At 43.0% G+C, this 17,745-nt stretch overlaps 2 protein-coding genes and 1 long non-coding RNA gene across 6 annotated transcripts in view; 2 read left to right on the plus strand and 1 right to left on the minus strand.

The window, feature by feature from the left end:
* Positions 1-1,118, minus strand: part of NFX1 (nuclear transcription factor, X-box binding 1) — a 68,967-nt gene extending 67,849 nt beyond the window's left edge. Inside the window, exon 1 of one of the 3 annotated variants that reach the window (XR_011902851.1) lies at positions 965-1,117. Coding sequence is in view for 2 of the 3 variants with exons in the window: in XM_072329348.1 (XP_072185449.1) it covers positions 965-989 (25 nt within the window). In the remaining variant the exon portion in view is untranslated. Of the gene's footprint in view, positions 1-964 lie in introns of all 3 variants that reach the window. The other 2 variants (XM_072329348.1, XM_072329349.1) reach the window with 2 other exon arrangements.
* Positions 1,119-1,180: 62 nt separating this feature from the next.
* Positions 1,181-2,111, plus strand: LOC140248540 (uncharacterized). Its single transcript, XR_011902852.1, has 3 exons — positions 1,181-1,214; positions 1,845-1,917; positions 2,059-2,111. It is a non-coding gene; the product is annotated as an uncharacterized lncRNA (long non-coding RNA).
* A 7,951-nt stretch (positions 2,112-10,062) lies between these two features.
* The window catches only part of ICE1 (interactor of little elongation complex ELL subunit 1), a 36,938-nt gene continuing 29,255 nt past the window's right edge, over positions 10,063-17,745 (plus strand). For both annotated transcript variants that reach the window (XM_072329954.1, XM_072329955.1), the window contains exons 1-6: positions 10,063-10,275; positions 11,108-11,166; positions 12,696-12,730; positions 13,146-13,164; positions 13,250-13,361; positions 17,160-17,236. In XM_072329954.1, coding sequence (XP_072186055.1) covers positions 10,192-10,275; positions 11,108-11,166; positions 12,696-12,730; positions 13,146-13,164; positions 13,250-13,361; positions 17,160-17,236 — 386 coding nt within the window. In that variant the 5' untranslated portion in view covers positions 10,063-10,191. The remainder of the gene's footprint in view (positions 10,276-11,107; positions 11,167-12,695; positions 12,731-13,145; positions 13,165-13,249; positions 13,362-17,159; positions 17,237-17,745) is intronic.

Here is a 17,745-nt window from a genome sequence, read left to right on the forward strand (position 1 = left end):
GATTAACTGAGAAGTCTATTCAGAACACAAGAGAAACAGAAGATGTGATGAAAGCAGTAAATATCATGAATGTCTCCAGGCACACAGTTTCTATTTACATACCCAAGACACAACTGTATAAGAATTTTTCTAGTACTAAGTGCCCATAACACGCTACAGGTCATTAAATACTAGCCGAGAACATGCATCTTGAAGGGTTGCTCTACTTCCACAGCAACCACATCCAGCAAATAAAAAGTTAATCTGATCCCGCAACTTAAAAGCCAGCATCGGAAACAATTTCTTCTACTTGTGGCATTCAATCCCACCCCAGGCTGGGTTCCTAAACCCCCCCCTCCACGTGGCACGTGCTCTGTTTTGTCACCCATAGGGCACTGGAGAGGACGAGAGCTCACCAGCAGCACGCACCTTAGACATCTCTTGAACCCTTGCAAGGCTCTACACGGAAACACCCCGAATACCACAATCTTATAAATGCCTGTGAAACAAGAGCAGGTCAGTAGCACCGCCCTCTGCAGAGCATGGTAAGCACGGGGCGCGAAGGGGGGATAATGGCGGTCTCCGAGAAGCGGTAAGTTTTTCAGAAATCAAATGTTTTTTTTGCTTTTTTTTTTTTTTTTTTTTTTTTTGGGGGGGGGGGGGTCCCGTTTGCTCGTCACATACTTGAAACTCACATATTTCTTCCTGGCCAAAGTTTCCCTAGCACATCCTGCGGAACACGCACAGCCCGGCCACCTTCAGCACTGCGGAGTCAACAACGCTGCGGTGCGGGCGGGCGGCACGTAACAACAGGTGGTGCCCCAGCCCAGACGCCCCTGACTGCCGGCATTCGGCTGCCAACACCGCAGCTCTGCCCTCTGCCCACGAACGTTACCGCAGAGCGATGCGCGTTCCTCCTTTCCGCGTCCAGCTCAGCACACCAGCCCGTTCCCCGACTTCGCCCGAAGGCGATAACCACACTTACCTGTATTGGGCCGCGCCTCCGCCATGCCAACGCGTTCCTCCCGCCCCCACCCCAAGGTCCAGCTTCCTGGCGGCCGCGCACGCGTCCAAGCGCCGCCAACTCCCCCTCGGCTGAGCGGCGCTAAGCACGCGCAGCCGCACTGAAGAGGCGGGCACGAGCGACCGAGAAGGGGGTGGTGCGAAGGGCTGAGGGCGGGGCCGGGGGACTGGGGGGAGCGCTAGTTCAAGGGCGGGGCCGGGCGGTCTTCCAGGTACGCAGGGCAAAGCGGGCTGTAATAAAGAGAAAATCGGGAGTTTTGAGGTTGAAAGCTAGGAAAAAAGGAAACGTGATAACAACAAAGAAATGCTAGTGCTGGCAGTAAATTGGCTGCTTGCTTGGCGATGAGCTTCACAGCTGTGGCCCTTCCCTTTACCGTCTGTGTTTCAGAGTCTATTGGTCAAGCAGAAGGGAAGGAAAAGAATGGTCCTTTGCTTTGGGCTCGGTGCCCAAAAGAGGTGTTTTTTTCTAGAAAGAGAGTGTAAAGTAGGAATACAGCATCTGGCTATCTACTGTGTCCTGCATGGAGGTGGTAGTGGCATGTACTTGCTGTCCCAAATGTGTGCTGGAACTTTAGCTTCTGCTGGAAAGCCTACAAGTGGATTTCCATAATACAGTCCGTGCTGCAGACAAACCTTGTAATGCTCCAGCTACGATTACCCCATAGAACTACATGCTTTGTCATACTGCAGCGTTCAACACGAACATAACCATTGTATGATTCACACCTCCCTGCAGAGGTTTACAGTGTCATGGTTACAGTACGTCTGCAGAGCAGCTCTATAGTTTTACCACTGCAATGTAGCTAGCTATGGAGTCCTTACAAAGCTGCTGATCTTTTCAGATACTGAGTAACTTCAGAGTACCATAGCAACTGCAGCTCAGAAAAATGGCACCTCTGAGGAACGTCGTCTGAGGTATAGTCTGCATTCCGTTCTCTGCAGCCCTAGCATGAAATTCTCAGATCAAAGTTCCATTTGCAGAATAGCTCTTCCCATCCTAGTCTTCAAAGTTCATGGCTTCAAAGGTCTTAAAGAAAGTGTGGTCTTCTTTTGCAGAAACTCTAGTCACTGATATGCAGCCCAGACTCCTGCCACTGCTACAAAGAAAGCACACAAGCCCCTACAGCAACAACCTTATGAAGATGCTACTATGTGCTTGGATTACAAATACAATATGAAATGTTTTGCTTTATGTAAGTGTTTGTCTCACCTAAGCTGACAAAGAAGACCATACGGCAGCAGCAGGCTTAATGCATCCTTTCAGAGGTAATGCATGGTCTTCCTACTGCTGACAAGAAACTTGAGGTAGACCTCTGACTCATGTTCTTCTCCCTCACTACTATACAGACATGATCTGGACATTCACACAGAACTACTACATACCACTTTACGTATATGCTAGAGCACTACCACTTCAGTGTACATTCTTTGGTTACCATCAAAAAGTACAGTTGTGGTATGGATAGCACTACAATAATTTGCACCTATGTGTCCTGCTGCAAAAATGTCAGTTACTAGGTCAACACACATTTTCCTTGATTACACCTTTTTATCTCAGCAGGTCTGTGTTGTGATTTTCCTTAATTTTGCACTGGGCAAATTCCATTCACTCATGATAGCCTGACAATCGTCCAGCATTTCTGTACAGGCATGTGATTTTATTCTCTTCTTTAGCTTGGCCAAAATCATCTTTTTATCTTTTCCTCATCTTTTCTTCCTTTCAGTGCAAGGATAGGAGCAAGGATCTTTGTCATGAGTTAGCAACACAATGCAGGGTTCTCATGCCAGGAAAATTTCTTTATTGCTGTGATGGTTATGATCATAATGCAGTACCTCTCTCTCTCATTCTTCTAAGCAAGCCTTTTTATATTCTAACACACACATTCAGTAAATTTCCACTAACAATCCATTGGCTAGAAAGCAAGCAAGTTCCATAACAAGTCTTCATAATCAGCAGAGAGTTTATCTTATGCCTAGGTACAAAACATCCCTGTTTATTCAGACCTTCTGTCTGCTTTCCAGAGCCTCATTATCAAACAGTTGACATTCAACAAGGCCAAGCTGACCTCTCCATCTCCCACAGATCATCCCATCAAAACTTATTTGGTTGAAACATATATGTGTTTTTGTACTTCATCTTCCTTTAATATTTCTCTCTCCTTCCCTGTGCCATTTATTACTCGTATCTTTTCTCAGTGACTACTTTTGGCCAACTGACCTGTATGACTGTCAGGAAGCAGCAGGGACACACTGCTCCACATGGAACATATAGGCACTTGGATCCAGTGGGTGGCAACCCTGCCCATGGTAGTGGGGTTAGAACTAGATGATCTTTGAAGTTCCTTCCAAACCAAGCCATTCTGTGATTCTATGAACGTAGAGCTGAAAGCTGAGAAGTCAGCAAATTCCACAATACAAAAGCAAGAAGAGCAAAATAATTTCAATAATAATATTCAATTATAGTTCAGGCAACAATCCAGAATGACAGCAAACCTGTAGCAAGAGGGCAGCTCAAACCAGAAATCAAGCCAAATTGTGAAGATCAGACAATGTAGGAACAAGCATACCTGCAACATAGGTAACCAGCAGATACTAAGGGTGTGAGCATGAATTTTAAAGCAGCTCAAGATAGGAGAGAAAATCACCCTTTGAGGATTCTCAAGACCTGGCAGTTGATTTTATAAGTTAGTGTTGAATCCATAAAGACACACCTCCAGGATGGTAAGGGAATACAGGAGAAGATGCCCTAGAGACCCTGACAGCCACAGATCTATATGCTTCAGGGGTCCTGGTGAATAGCATTTCCACTGGGAGGTGAGGGGGAAAATGATGTAGAGATGAGGAAGAAGAAGGAAGGAAATCCCTTGACATGATCAGAACTAGGTTACCAAGAAGCTGAGATTTTGGTGAGAAAGATTAAATAGGCTCCAGCCACTCAGTTGCGGTGTAAGTCTCCTGCATAAATCCAATATCCTCTTGTGCAAAGGATCTACTGGAGTCCCTACACTTCAAAGAAGCTCTTCTTAGGTGTTTCCAAATGCTTTTGAGGTCATAATCCCCATGGCAAGAAGCAATATGATTCAGTAGAAGCAGTATGATTCAGTAATGTGTGTCCCTCCAGAAGGCAAATCAAGAGTTCTAAGGTGCTGTGTACACAGAGAGAGCAGCACAGAGATGTTTCTATTGACTTTTCATTCATTACATAAGACCCTTACAGACTGCCAAAAAAAGTCCACCGATATGTGTGTTCATTAAAAATAAGAAAAAAATAAAATAAAATAACAAAACAAAACAAAACAAAACAAACTACCTAAAACTGAAGAAATTGCATAGAGGGGTAGCTAAAATAACTGGTAGCAACAGGGAGACTATAAGGATACCGTTTTGGAGACTCAGAGCAAATGTTTATCAGGGGAAAAGGAACTTGTGGTGGTTAAGCAGCAGAGACAAGGGAGCCTGTTGCTATGGACTGCTTTTCAGAAGCATCCCTCCAAAAGATAAATTTGGGTCTAAAATTGAAAATAGAATCCTAATTTCTGACAGATGAAATGTAAACCACGCCATGAGGCAGGCCACAGGGGTTTGAGGAACAATTGCATAAGGCATGAAATCAAATAATAAATGCCTTCTAGAACACTTCAGGCTCTGGAAGCTTACCAGATAGTCTGTGCCATCAGGAAAACTGAAAGAAATTTAAAGGAGCATACTGAGAAAAGTAATGCAAAGTCTAAAGTAATTATTTACATCTGCTTTCAGTACAGCAGAGCTAGATGAAATTCCAAAGACAGACTCTTATTTATGGGGAGACTCACCAGGGGTTCTGCCTCGGAAGGGTCGCTATGAGAGGATACTGAACATATAAGCAAAATGAATAGTAGCAAATCATAGGGACCAGATTTCATATACTGAACAGTTCTTAAATAATTCAAGGCCAAACTACAAACTTTCATACACAGCAATTAATATAAAACTGCTTTGGCAGCAGGAGAATGGGATGTGTTAACTGTAATGTCAATTTTTTAAAAGGATGCCAGAAGAAAATCTGGAAAACTACAGGTCTGATGTCTATGGCAGGGAATTTAACAAAAACTGTATGACAGATTAGAATTAGCAGGTGTATGCTTAAAGATGGGAATAAGTCAAAATGGCTTTTCTTAAGGGAAGAACTGCCTTACATCTCTAATGAAATTCTTAGGAGTCGATAAGCTTGTGGCCAAGAGAGATAAAGTTGAACATGGATTTTCAGAAGGTATTTCAAAAGATCATTCATTAAAAGCTCTTAAAAATTACACGACCAGGAAACAAGTAACTACAGAAATAACTGGTTAAAAGGCAGGAAATAAGAAAGTAGGAGTCAGTAGTCCATTTCCACAATAAAAGGGATTCAAGAGTAAAGACCCACGTGGATTATTCCAGAACCTAATTGTGCAACACATTTGCCAAGGATCTGGAAGCAGTGTCAAAGTATGTTTGTGGTATGATATTTTTTAGAGAGCTGTAGGCAGACTGAGAAGAACTACAATCAGAAAAGTCTTAGGAGTACTTGGGCAAAAAATGATAGATGGAATCCAGGAAAGCTAAATGTAAAGGAGTGCACATGGGAAGAAACAGTCCTAACTTCACATTTAAAATAGAACAACCCTCACCTATTGCAACAGTTATTACAGATAGTTGTATGCAAATATCTTTTCTGTGAAATATATCTTCCTTCTCTGTGAAAAAAAATATATATATCTTCTCTGTAGTGTGAAAGAAAAGACTTGTAAGAAAGGAGCAAAAAATAAAATAGAGAAGACATCAAGACAGTCCATAAATTGATAAATTGTGCACAAACGTGGCCTAATCCCCCATCTCAAAAGAAAAATGGGGGAAGGTTCAAGAAAGGGCAAGAAAAAGAGAATTAAAAGAATGCAATGGCTTCTGTACAGAATATGACTTACAAATCTTCTGGAAAAAAAAAAAGTGTATGTAAGTGGGGATGTAACAGAGACCTGTAACTTGTAGAGCAGCATAAAGAGAGGAAAAAAATTAAGGACTGACCCTCTCAGAGTTGATGTTGAATAAAAGACTGTTTGCAGTATAGCTGGCTAAGCAGGACTGAATAAATTAAAATGTCAAGTTTAAACTGCACCTGGTCAGAACAAATATGGGGGTCTTGATAACCCAAACAAATCAGAAACTGAATGAAAGTATACTGATGGAGTGTTACCTTAGTATGCTAATATCACATGATATTAGTAATAGAATTGCTATTCATCTTTGGAAGATCAGAGAATTGTAGAGTGGCCTGGGTTGAGAAGGACCACAATGATCATCTAGTTTCAACCCCCTTCTGCCATGGGCAGGGTTGCCAACCACCAGACCAGGCTGTCCAGAGCCACATCTAGCCTGGCCTTGAATGCCTCCAGGGATGGGCATCCACAACCTCTCTGGGCAGCCCTTTTCACTGCATCACCACCTTCTGAGTGAAAAACTTCTTTCTAATATCTAACCTAGACCTCAGTTTAAAACTATTTCCACTTGTCGTATCACTACTCAACCCTTGTAAGCAGTCATTCCCCCTCCTGTTTATATGCTCCTCTCAAGTACTGGAAGGCCAAAAATGAGGTCTTCCCAAAGCCTTCTCTTCTCCAAGCTAAACAATCCCAGCTCCCTCAACCCTTCTTCATAGGAGAGGTGCTCCAGTCCTCTGATCATTTTAGTGGCCCTCCTCTGGACATGTTCTGGGAGCTTTGCATCTTTCTTGTGCTGGGGACCCCAGGCCTGGATGCAGTACTGCAGATAAGTCCTCACAAGACCTGTGTAGAGGGGGACAATCACCTCCATCTCCCTGCTGGCCACCTCTTTTTTTACTGCAGCCCAAAACACAGTTGGTCTTCTGGGCTGCAAGCATGCACCACTGACTCATGTCCAGCTTCTTGTCTACCAGGACACCCAAGTGTTCACTCTCAAGATCTTCCCCCAGTCCTTATAAGTACCTGGCCCAAGTGCAGCACCTTAAACTTGGCCTTGTTGAACCTCATTAGGTTTTAATGGGCCCACTTCTCCAGCCTGTCCAGGTCACTCTGGATGGCTCCCCTCCCCTCCAGTGTATCGATGGCACTGCTCATCTTGATGTCATCTGCAAACTTTCTGAGGGTGCACTTGATACCATCATCTGCATCACTGATGAAGATGCTAAAGAGCACCAGTCCCAAGAACAATCCCTGAGGGACATCACTTGTGACTGGCCTCCACTCTGACACAGAACAATTCTTTGTCCATCGAACAGTCCATCCTTCAAATCCACACCTCACCAATTTAGGGAGAAGGACAAGGTAAGGGACCATGTCAAAGGCCTTGCAGAAGACCAGGAAGATGACACCCATCACCCTTTCCTTGTCCACCAGTGCTGTCACTCCATCACAGAAGGTCCCCAGATTGGTCAGGCTTGGTGAAGCCATACTGGCTGTCTCAGACCACTTTTTTGTCTTGTATGCACCTTACCAAGGCTTCTAGGAGGATCTGCTCCATGATCTTTCCAGACACAGAGGTGAAGCTCACCAGCCTGTACTTCCCCAGGTCTTCCTTTCTCCCTTTCTTAAAAATGGGGCTAATTTATCCAGTCACCAGGGACTTCACCAGACAGCCACAATTTTTCAAACATGATGGGGAGAGGCTCAGCAACCACATCAGCCATCTCTTTTAGAACCTTAGGATGAATATCATCTGGCCCCATGAATTTACATGGATTCAATTTCATGAGGAGGTCTCAGACACGTTCCACTATTACAGTGGGATGGAATCTTCTCCCCATGCCCTCATCTAGAGGTTCAGGGTCTTGGCAGATATGGGAAGCCTGACCACCTGTGAAGACTGAGGTAAAGCACTTGTAAATACCTCAGCTTTTCTATGTCTGAGGAAGCCAGCTCTCCATTACTTTTTATCAGAGGGGGAACACTCTCTTTGGCCTGTCTCTTCCTGCCTGTGTACCTGTAGAAACCCTTCTTATCTTTCACATCCCTTGCCAAGTTCAGCTCTATCTGTGCCTTGGCTTTCCCAATCCTATCTCTACAAACAAGGACAATAGCCCTGTATTCTTCCCAGGGTACACATCCCCGCTTCCACTTCCCGAACATTTCCCTCTTTTCCCTCAGTGTAAGCTACAGGCCCTTGCTCAGCCATGACAGTCACCTGCCTCTCCTGCTTGACTTCTTCTGCTGGGGGATGGAGAGCCATTGTGCTCTCAGAAGGGTGTCCTTAAAGAGCTGCCAGCTCTGTTCTGTACCTGATGCCCTTAAGGTCAGTTTCCCAGGGGATCCCATCCTTGAGAAGCCAGAAGTTTGCTCTCCTGAAGCACAGGGTCCTGACTCTGGTTTTTGCCAGGCCTGCATTCTTCAGGATCACAAACCCCATAAGGGCATGGTCACTACAGTCCAGGCTGCCTCCAATCTTAATCTCTCTAATGCCCTCCTCCACAGTGGTGAGTTCCAGGTCCAGTAAGGCTTCACCTTGGGTAAGTCCATTTAATACCTGGACTAGGAAGATCTAAGCATGGACACACAGAAAAGTTCTCCATGTCATGGATGCATTAATAAACCTTATTTGCTCTGACCAGCTTCATCTATGTGCCTCTGGTGGCACAGTGGTGTAAGGTGCTGCTTGCAACACCAGAGACCCAGGGTTTGAATCCCCCCTGTGCCGCAAGTGGCAGAAATGCTGCTCTGCTACACAGAAAGGCTCGAATCCCGGGAGTTGGACTCGATGATCTCTAAGGTCCCTTCCAACTCGCACGATACTATGATACTGTGATCTACTCAGTGTTTTATTGATCTACAGTAACAGCATGAGAAAAGACCAAGGAAACTAGAAAACTGTTAGTCTAGCTTCAGTATCTGGTAAAGTTATGGAAATTACCCTAGGTTCTATTGAAAGGCATTTAAAGAATGAAGCTATGAGTTGACAACCAGTGCCTCAATTCTAGTGCTAGTTTTCTTCAACATAATCTTCAATCAATAATCAGGATGCAGGAGTGATATGTATCCTCAGCATGTTAGTTGACAGGTGCTGTTGACTCCCTGGAAGGATGAGAAGACTTGCAGAGGGATCCAGATGCATTGGACAAAATTAATGGCATAAAAGTTGACAAAGAAGAATGCTGGGTGCTGCATCTGGAATGGAGTATTGCTGGGCACAGGTGCAAATGGAAAATAAATATGCAGCATCTTAAACTTGGCTGAGGGGTAATGTATTGCTATTCATAATGCCACCACCTCTGTAGAAGCTCGTGCTAAGATGAAAAAAATGGTCAGACTTCTGAACTGTTCCAATCACCCTAACCAAAGGTCTGATTCAAGGGGCTTCCTCACAGATGCTGGTTTGCCACTTTTTTACAGTCTTTGGGACTTACCAGGTAAGGAAAATGGCTGGCACAGATTGGGACTAACCTTGTAAATTGGATTTGTATTTTTGATGATTAGCCTAACTATTGTTAGATACATGATCACTTTGCTACTTTCTTCTGTTTCTTCTGTTTTTATTTCTTCTGTTATGCACGAATCACTACTCCTGAAAATGAACTTTAGACCCTTATCTCTACTATTTGTTGTATGAGTCAGGAGGTGGTGTCTGAGACCAATGAGGAACTTGGCCTGTGCTGAATCAAACAACCTCATCAGAAAGCCCTAAAAAAGGAGAGCTAGGAGAAGGATGGATGGAGACCTGCGGAGGCAAAGCAGAAAACAGCTTTTCTCTGCTTCCCCTTATGGACAGCATCTGTTTCCTCTTATAGCTGAAAAACACGAGTTAAATAAAATCATCATCTTGTAGCTTGCAGCGACCAACCTCCTTCTCTCGCGAGGCGAAAAAGGCCTCTCCACATCGGCGCCTGCGCTGACAGCGGCTACACTCGCGCCCGAACGGCAGCAGCGCGGCGCAGGAATGCACGTATCGAAAAACCAAAATAGCACCGTTCCTCAGTCCGTGCCACGATGTTGTTCACCGGGCCCTTTCGACGAACGCCCGCTTTAGAGGACGCCATATTCCGTCTTTTCGCTGCCACCAGTCAGGCAGCGTCGCAGTCACTCCCGGGTCCTCGTCGAGGTGGCGGCGCGGCTCGTGACGCTTCATCCGCGTCGCCGCCGGAGCTGTGCGGAGGGAGGCGTGCACGGGGGGCGGTGGATCCGCGGGGCGTTGGGCGCGGCAGGGACTATGATGCCTGGGGAGACACAGCTGCCGCCAGCGGGGACTGCCGCCGCCGCCGTGCCCTGCAAGAACTGTGGTGTTCTCCAGCAGGTAGCCATGATCTGTGGTCCGTGTAGCGCTGGAGCGCTTGGGCAGGGTTTTTGCTTAAGGACGCGGTCGTGGGAGTAGGCCGGGCCATTGTGGGGTGAGGAACGCTGGGTTCCACATCCCTTCTGGGGCAGCGTGAATTCGGATAGTGAATGTGGCATACGGGTTCTGGTAAGGTAGCAGCAGAAGCGAGCTTAAATGAGCGAAATGCGGCATGTTTTTGGTAGAAAAATATCTCCTGTCGTTGCAGTTGAATTGCAGTTCGGCTAGAGACGCCTAGTGAATTTCTAGTATCCTTATGAGGTTGCTTCGATGCAGTGGAAGAAAGATATTTGCCTTTGCAAGAACGTTATGTAGTATGACTCTTTGAACGGTCTTTGTTTCCCCTTTAAGTGGGAGGAAGACGCTGCTGAGAGTTCATAGAGTGGGACAGATCATTCAGGTGCACCTAGAATTGATATGAATCATGTATCTGGGATGTTTGTAGCCTGAAAAGAACTAGGTATAGTTTATTCAAAATACTCTTCCCGAGTTTAATTTGATTTTGAGAGATAAATTATGATGATTTTTCTACATATTCTACTGTGCAAAGCTTAAAGAACTTTTTTTCCTCTTTATACATATTTTCATGTGTGAGTCTGCATTCTTAATGCATATTTGTATGTATGCTTTAATATTTTTTTAGTAAATAAGTAAGCTGTTTTATAAGAGAAAATTAAAAAGGCAGATTATTTTGCAATGTAAAGCATTCCTAGTCAGATTAGGAGTCATTTACAGTGCATGGTACTGTTTTGGGAATGAAACATGTTTACCAGCTTGATACTCTTCCTTACAGAACATAAATGAATATGTAGCTGCATTAGTTGCACTGAAGCAAAAAATGATTCATGGCGAGTAAGTACAAGTGTGCATCCTGTGTACTGTGTATATATATTTGCTATTCTTAACTAACAAACCAGATATGATCTATGGGATGTAGATGTTCATTTAATGCGCAACAATAAACTCTCAAAGTAAAAGAAACTTCTTCAGTAACGAATCTGAAATCTAGATTTGAAGGCGTCTTTATACCTTAAAATGTCTTTTGTAAAAAAAATGAAAGCAAAAACCAAGGATGTTTTGTGTAGTTCTGTAGGATTTTTTTATTATTATTCTGAATAGGTAGCTATCAGAGAAAGCTCTTTGAAGAGATTTATTGATTTTTTATAGATTGCTAACCACGTGTGAGAACTGAAAGCCGAGCACAGATGTATAAGAACCTTTCCAGGAAAACTTCATCCTAGCATTGAGATGTGAAATGCTGCTGGAATTAAATACCAGAATGTGTAGTGATGCTGTAAAATGGTTAGAACAATAACATTTCAAAATGCTTCTTATAGTTTGCTTTCTCTTCTGGGACCATTTCCCCCACTTTTCAACAACCATCAGTGTAAAATTGTATGAAAGTACCATGGTATGTTTTGTGATGCTCCATACCATGGCCAGATATACTTGCTTTATCTCCTAATTACAATGGTTCGTTTCTTATTATTGTTCTCCAGATACATGTCAATCAGGCTTTAGCTAATCTAGTTTCCAGAAGACATTTAAGAGAGCCCTTGCCACTTTACTTTGAGACCCTTTTCTTCTAAACTCTCTGTGCTCCCATAGAGAACTTTTCCTATGTCCAGACTTTGTGTCCTCCTCCTTCTTGCCTGTGCACTCCTTTGCTATGTGAATTACCTCTGCTCTGTCTACTTGCAACTCAGCCCCTTTATTTGTTTGGCTGACTTGATGGGTCTTTACCTGCTGCATGAGAAAGTAATGGTGGTCTCTCTGGAATAACTGCCACTGTACTTCTCATTCTTGCTCTTTCTTCTCTCCATTCGTAAAAACTGTTAAATTTGAAGAAAGGATAAAATAGCTCTCCTGATGCTGTCCACTGGTCAGAGTAGCCTTTACATACTTAAGACTTCTAGGATAATAGTAATATAAAGATTAAAGCCATAGAATCTTTTGAACTGTTTTTCTTCCGTTTGTGTGTTTTTTCCCTGGAAGATATTAAGTTTGAAAACTAGGGCTTAATTTTGTGATAAACACACAAATGCATACACATTGCTTTACCAAATTGTATGTTTTCTATTTTTTTTATAAAAGCTGTAAAGAGTTAATCACTGTATGTGATTAAAATGTAAGTTTATGTAATTATTAGTTTGGTTGTATTTTCTTTTCAATTTCTGGAAGTCTGATTTGAGATTTGAATGGCTTAATGAAATCAAGGAGTAATATCGAATTCTATCTGAAAACAGAAACTGAGCATCTGTTTTTTGCACTTGTTTATAAAGTAAAAGGAAAAGTATCTTAGGATGTGTTGTTAAAATCAGTTTAGAAAATGAATAGTGTAATTGACTTTTATGAATAATATTTTTTATCTTTTTTTGCAGCCATTTGCTGACGGAGTATCAACAGAAATGCACTGATATCCTTTATTTTTCTATTAGTGTCTTCACGGAGGTGGTATATTAACATTTCTCACAAGAGGGCCTGAGCCTTTTTATTTAAGGCTTAAGTGAAGAGAGCATGCCTTTCTGAAGTAAAGAGCAGACTTGGTGGACTTAAAAAAATGAATGGGGCTTCAAAACTATCTGTCTGTGTCTAATATATGAACTACTTCAAATCTGCATTGCTGAGAATTACTCATTTTTTTCAAAAAAAAGTTCTGCTTATTCAGTTAAAACACGTTGAAGTGAATTTTGATGCTAGACTTGCAAAATGAAATGTTTGCTTGTTGGTTGGAAGTCATTAGATTTTGTTTTGCAAGTGGTGATTGGACTGAAATATACTTCAAGATGTAGAATGAACTATCTTAAATGTCTACTTTAACAAGAGATTACAGCTTCAATTTGCTGAAAGGTAAGCTTGATCTGATTAATTAGTTTTAAAAGTACCTGTACAATTTTGGAATTTTTTATAATTTAAATTATATTTCCTGTTTCAGGGAGATCTCTGCTCTACGTTGTCAAGTGGAGCAGATGCTACAGAAAATCCTGCCTCTGGAAAAGGGTCAGAAGGAGTTGGGTTCCTTGAAAGCAGAGTTGGAAGAGAAAAAGGTGTGCTTGTAAGGTTTAAATAACTTGCACTTAGTCTGTTGAGAGAAGCAAACATTTAATACTTATCTTGGTGAGTCAAATTGTAATGAGCCCAATTATTGCTAGATTGTTGGGACAAGGAGCTCTGGTTTTAGGTGAAATCAAATAAATGGCAGCAAGTTTCAGGTAGGAACTACCTGAACTTTTGCTCTATGATTATTATTTTTTTAAATCATATTATTTGGTTGTTATTATTTAGGAAAGGAGGAATTATATTCAAATTCCTTTTCTATTCTAGGTTGGATTACTAGATTACTGAATTCTTCTTAAACTATACTATTAAAAAGATGCAAAGAATCTGTCTGAACTAATTAGTATTTTGTTTGTTTGTTTTACAGTTTTGAATGTATGGTTCTACATTATTAGCTACTTGGGTTTATTCCTGACTTCTTTCCTGCCTCTTACCTAATTATTCTGCAGAAGAAAATTTAACTGTTCAAATCCTCAAAGTACACTTATTTACTAGACATTAACTATTATTTCTGCCAGAAAACAAGCAAACAAAAAAAAGAACACCTCAGAGCTCTAGGATTTGTTTGGGAGTTTTTTGGTGTTTTCGTTTTTGCCTGTAGGGAAATAACATTTTTTGTGTTGCTCTATGTAGTTTTTCTTCTGCGTTAGATCTGCATTTAATCTTTGTCTTCTCTCAGCAAGCCTTAATAGAGTCATAGAATGGTTTGGGTTGGAAGAGACCTTAAAGATTATATTTCCAACACCCATGCTACAGGCAGGGGCACCTTCCTCTGAACCAGGTTGCTCAAAGCCCAGTCCAGCTTGGATTCAAGTGCTTCCAAGAAGGGTGCATTCACAGCCCCTCCGGGCAGTCTGTTCCAGTGTCTCACCACTGTCACAATGAAGAATTTCTTCCTAATATCTAGTCTAAATCTGCCCTCCTTCAGATTAAAACAATTTTCCCTCATCCTGTCACTACCTGCCCTCCCCAGCTTTCCTGTAGGCTCCCATCAAGTACTGGAAGGCCACTGAAAGGTCGCCCTGGAACTTTCTCTTCTACAGGCTGAAGAGCCCCAACTCTCAGCCTGTCCTTGTAGGGGAGTTGCTCTAGCCCTCTGATCATCTTTGTGACCATCCTCTGGACCTGCTCCAACATCTCCATGCCGTCCTTATGTCAGGAGATCTCATACTGGATACAGTACTCCAGGTGGGGACTCACAAGGGCAGAGGGGCAGAATCACCTCTTACGAGCTGCTGGTTTGATTACTCCGATGCAATCCAGGATACGGTTGGCCTTCTGGGCTGCAGGTACACACTTCTGGCTCACGTTGAATCTTCCATCAACCAACACTCCCACATCCTTCTCTGCAGGGTTGCTCTCAAGCCATTCTCTGCCCAACCTGTATCTGTGCTTGAGATTGCCCCAGCGCAGTTGCAGGACCTTGCACTTGGCCTTGTTGAACTTCATGAGGTTGGTATGGGCCCACCTCTCAAGCCTGTCCAGATCCCTCTGCTGTGTCAACTGCACCACTCTGTTGTCCACAAACTAGCTGAGGGTGCACTTGATCCCACTGTCCACCTTGCCTGCAAAGATATTAAATAACACCAGTCCCAACACCAATCCCTGAGGAAAACCACTCATCACTGGTCTCCACTTGGACATTGAACTGTTGATTGCAACTCTCTGAGTGTGACCACCCAGCCAGTTCCTTATCCAGTGGGTGGTCCATCCATCAAATCCATTTTTCTCCCATTTGACAACCAGGATGTCATGTGGGACAGCATGAAATGCTTTGCACAAGTCCAGGGAGATTACATCAGTTGCTTTTTATCCACTGACACCATAACTTCATCATAAAAGGCCATCCAGTTTGTTAGGCATGACTTCCCCTTGGGTGAAGCTATGTTGATTACCACCAAACACCTAATCTTTATTTTTCCTGTGTCTCAGAAAGGCCTTCAGGGGGATCTGCTCCATGATCTTGTCAGGCACAGAGGTGAGACTGGCTTGTAATTCCCTGGATTTTCTTTTTTAGCCCTTCTTTAAAATGGGATTATGTTTCCCCTTTTCCAGTCAGTGGGAACTTCACCAGGCTGCCATGATGGATAATGGCTTGGTAACTTCATCTGCCAGTTCCCTCAGAATCTGAGGATGGATCTCGTTTGGTCCCATGGACTTGTGCACCTTCAAGTTCTTCAGGTGGTCTCAAACCTGATCTTCTTTTACAGCAAGGCAGGTCTTTGTTCTCTAAGTTCTTACCTTTGCTTTCTGCCATTTGGGTGGTGTGGCTAGAGCCCTTGCCAGTGAAGACTGAAGTAAACAAATCATTGAGCACCTCAGTTTTCTCTGTATCCCATGTGACCAGGTCTCCAGTTTCCTTCCAGAAAGGGCACGCGTCCTTCCTGACCTTTTTACCACTGATATACCTGTAGAATTTCTTGTTCCCCTTTATGTCCCTGGCTAGATTTAATTCTGTCTAGATTTTTGCTTTTCTAACCTGATCTCTGGCTGCTCGATCAACTTCTCTGTAGTCCTCCCAGGTAACCCGTTCCTGCTTCCACTCCCTGTAGGCTTTCTTCTTGAGCTTAATAAAGTCCAGAAGTTCCTTGTTGATCCTCAGAAGCCTCCTGTCATTCTTGCCTGCATTCCATTTTCTCAGGATGTGCTGCTTCTGAGCTTGAAGGAGCTGGTCCTTGAATACCAATCAGCTTTCTTGGGCCTCTCTTCCTTCCAGGACTTTCTCCCATGTCACTCTGCCAAACAGTTCCCTCAAAAGTTCATAGTCTGTTTTCCTGAAGTCCAAAGTAGCAAGGTTGCTGTGCATCTTCTTTGACACCCTAAGAATTTTGAACTCCACCATTTTGTGGGCTCTGCAGCCAAGCCCGCCCTTGTCCTTAGTGTTACTCACCAGCCTCTCCTCATTGGTGAGAATGAGGTCCAGCATAGCACCTTTTCTTGTGGGTTCTTGTACCACTTGGAAGAGGAAGTTATCATCAGTATATTCCAGGAAGCTTTTCAATTTCTGGTGCCCTATTGTGTTGTCCCTCCAACAGACATCAGGGTGGTTGAAGTTCTTTATGAGGACCATGTTTTATGAATGTGAAGCTGCTCCTATCTGTTTATAGAGGCCCTCATGCACTTGGTATTCCTGATCAAGCAGCCTGTAGCAGACGCCCACTATGATATCTCTTTCCCCTGCTTTCCCTTTAACCCTATCCTATTAGCTCTCTGTCAGCTTCTCATATATCCCCCAGTGGAGCTCAGGTGGTCATTGATGTAAGAGGACGACACCATCTCCTCTGCCTTTGCTAAAGAGTATATAATTCATCTATTCCTACGTTCCTGTCATGAGAGTCATTTCACTACATTTTAGCGATGCTAGTGACATCATAGCCTGGTAGGCATGCACATGCCTTTAACTCCTCCAGCATGTTCCCTGTGCTCAAGTGTCTTGTGCACAATAGCTGACTTCCTGATTGCTTTTCCAGAGCAAATGCCAGGTTATGTGAGTGGTGCATGTTAGCTTTGCTCTCAACTGCAGCTTTGAGTTCCTATCCAGATGAGGTGTTGGATATATATGCTCAGAAGATAGATTCTTTTTTTGTTACAGCTTTTGCTCTTTAAGTGCATGGGAGACCTTTCAGTGTGCTTCTTTTCTTATTGAGTATACTTTTTTGGCTATGCAACAGTTCTCACTAGAATAGCTAAAATGTCTGCTATGCTTTTACTTTCATTTTTTTCTCCACGTCCCCACCCTCCCCCCACCCAGGAAGGACATGCTTTAATAAAGTTTTCTTTTTTTCCAGAGTTCTCTCAAGATTTATCAGGAGAGCCAACTGGAATGTGTTAGAATTAAAGAAGAAATAGTTAAAAGTGATGCTGCGTAAGTGATATTTTTGGTATTTTTCCACCTTTCTTTTCCACTTATTCTTCCAGATCTTGATCTTGTACCTTACCTGGTTACCTTTTTCGTTTTGCTAACATGTTAATGCTTGTAGTTTGGTAGAACAGGGAGTTGATGGGAGAGTTGTCTTAAACTGCATAGCAAATACTCTAGAAAGTAATATTAGATTATGTAGTACTCTGTTTTGAAGTGGCTTCTGGTAGTTGTTTAGTGAAGGATTTTAAGAGCAAGATGAAGTTGGAGAAGAAAGTAATATCTCTGCTTTAGGTGGTTCTTTTTCTTGGTTGTTTTTTTCTTATTGCCATCCATTTTCCCTGTCTTGATAAGCATCTGGGCCCATTGCATAAATCATTATCAGGTATTATAGGTGTAATTTGCTTTTATAAACAATTATTGTAAGCAAGTAGTTGAGCAGACACTGAACTATCGTGGCTGGAAATAAACAAAAAGGATGTGGCCCCAGAAAGCAGAGAAGTCATTTTTGCTCA

This window comes from Excalfactoria chinensis, chromosome 2 (genome assembly GCF_039878825.1).
Source record: "Excalfactoria chinensis isolate bCotChi1 chromosome 2, bCotChi1.hap2, whole genome shotgun sequence".
Lineage (NCBI taxonomy): Eukaryota > Metazoa > Chordata > Aves > Galliformes > Phasianidae > Excalfactoria > Excalfactoria chinensis.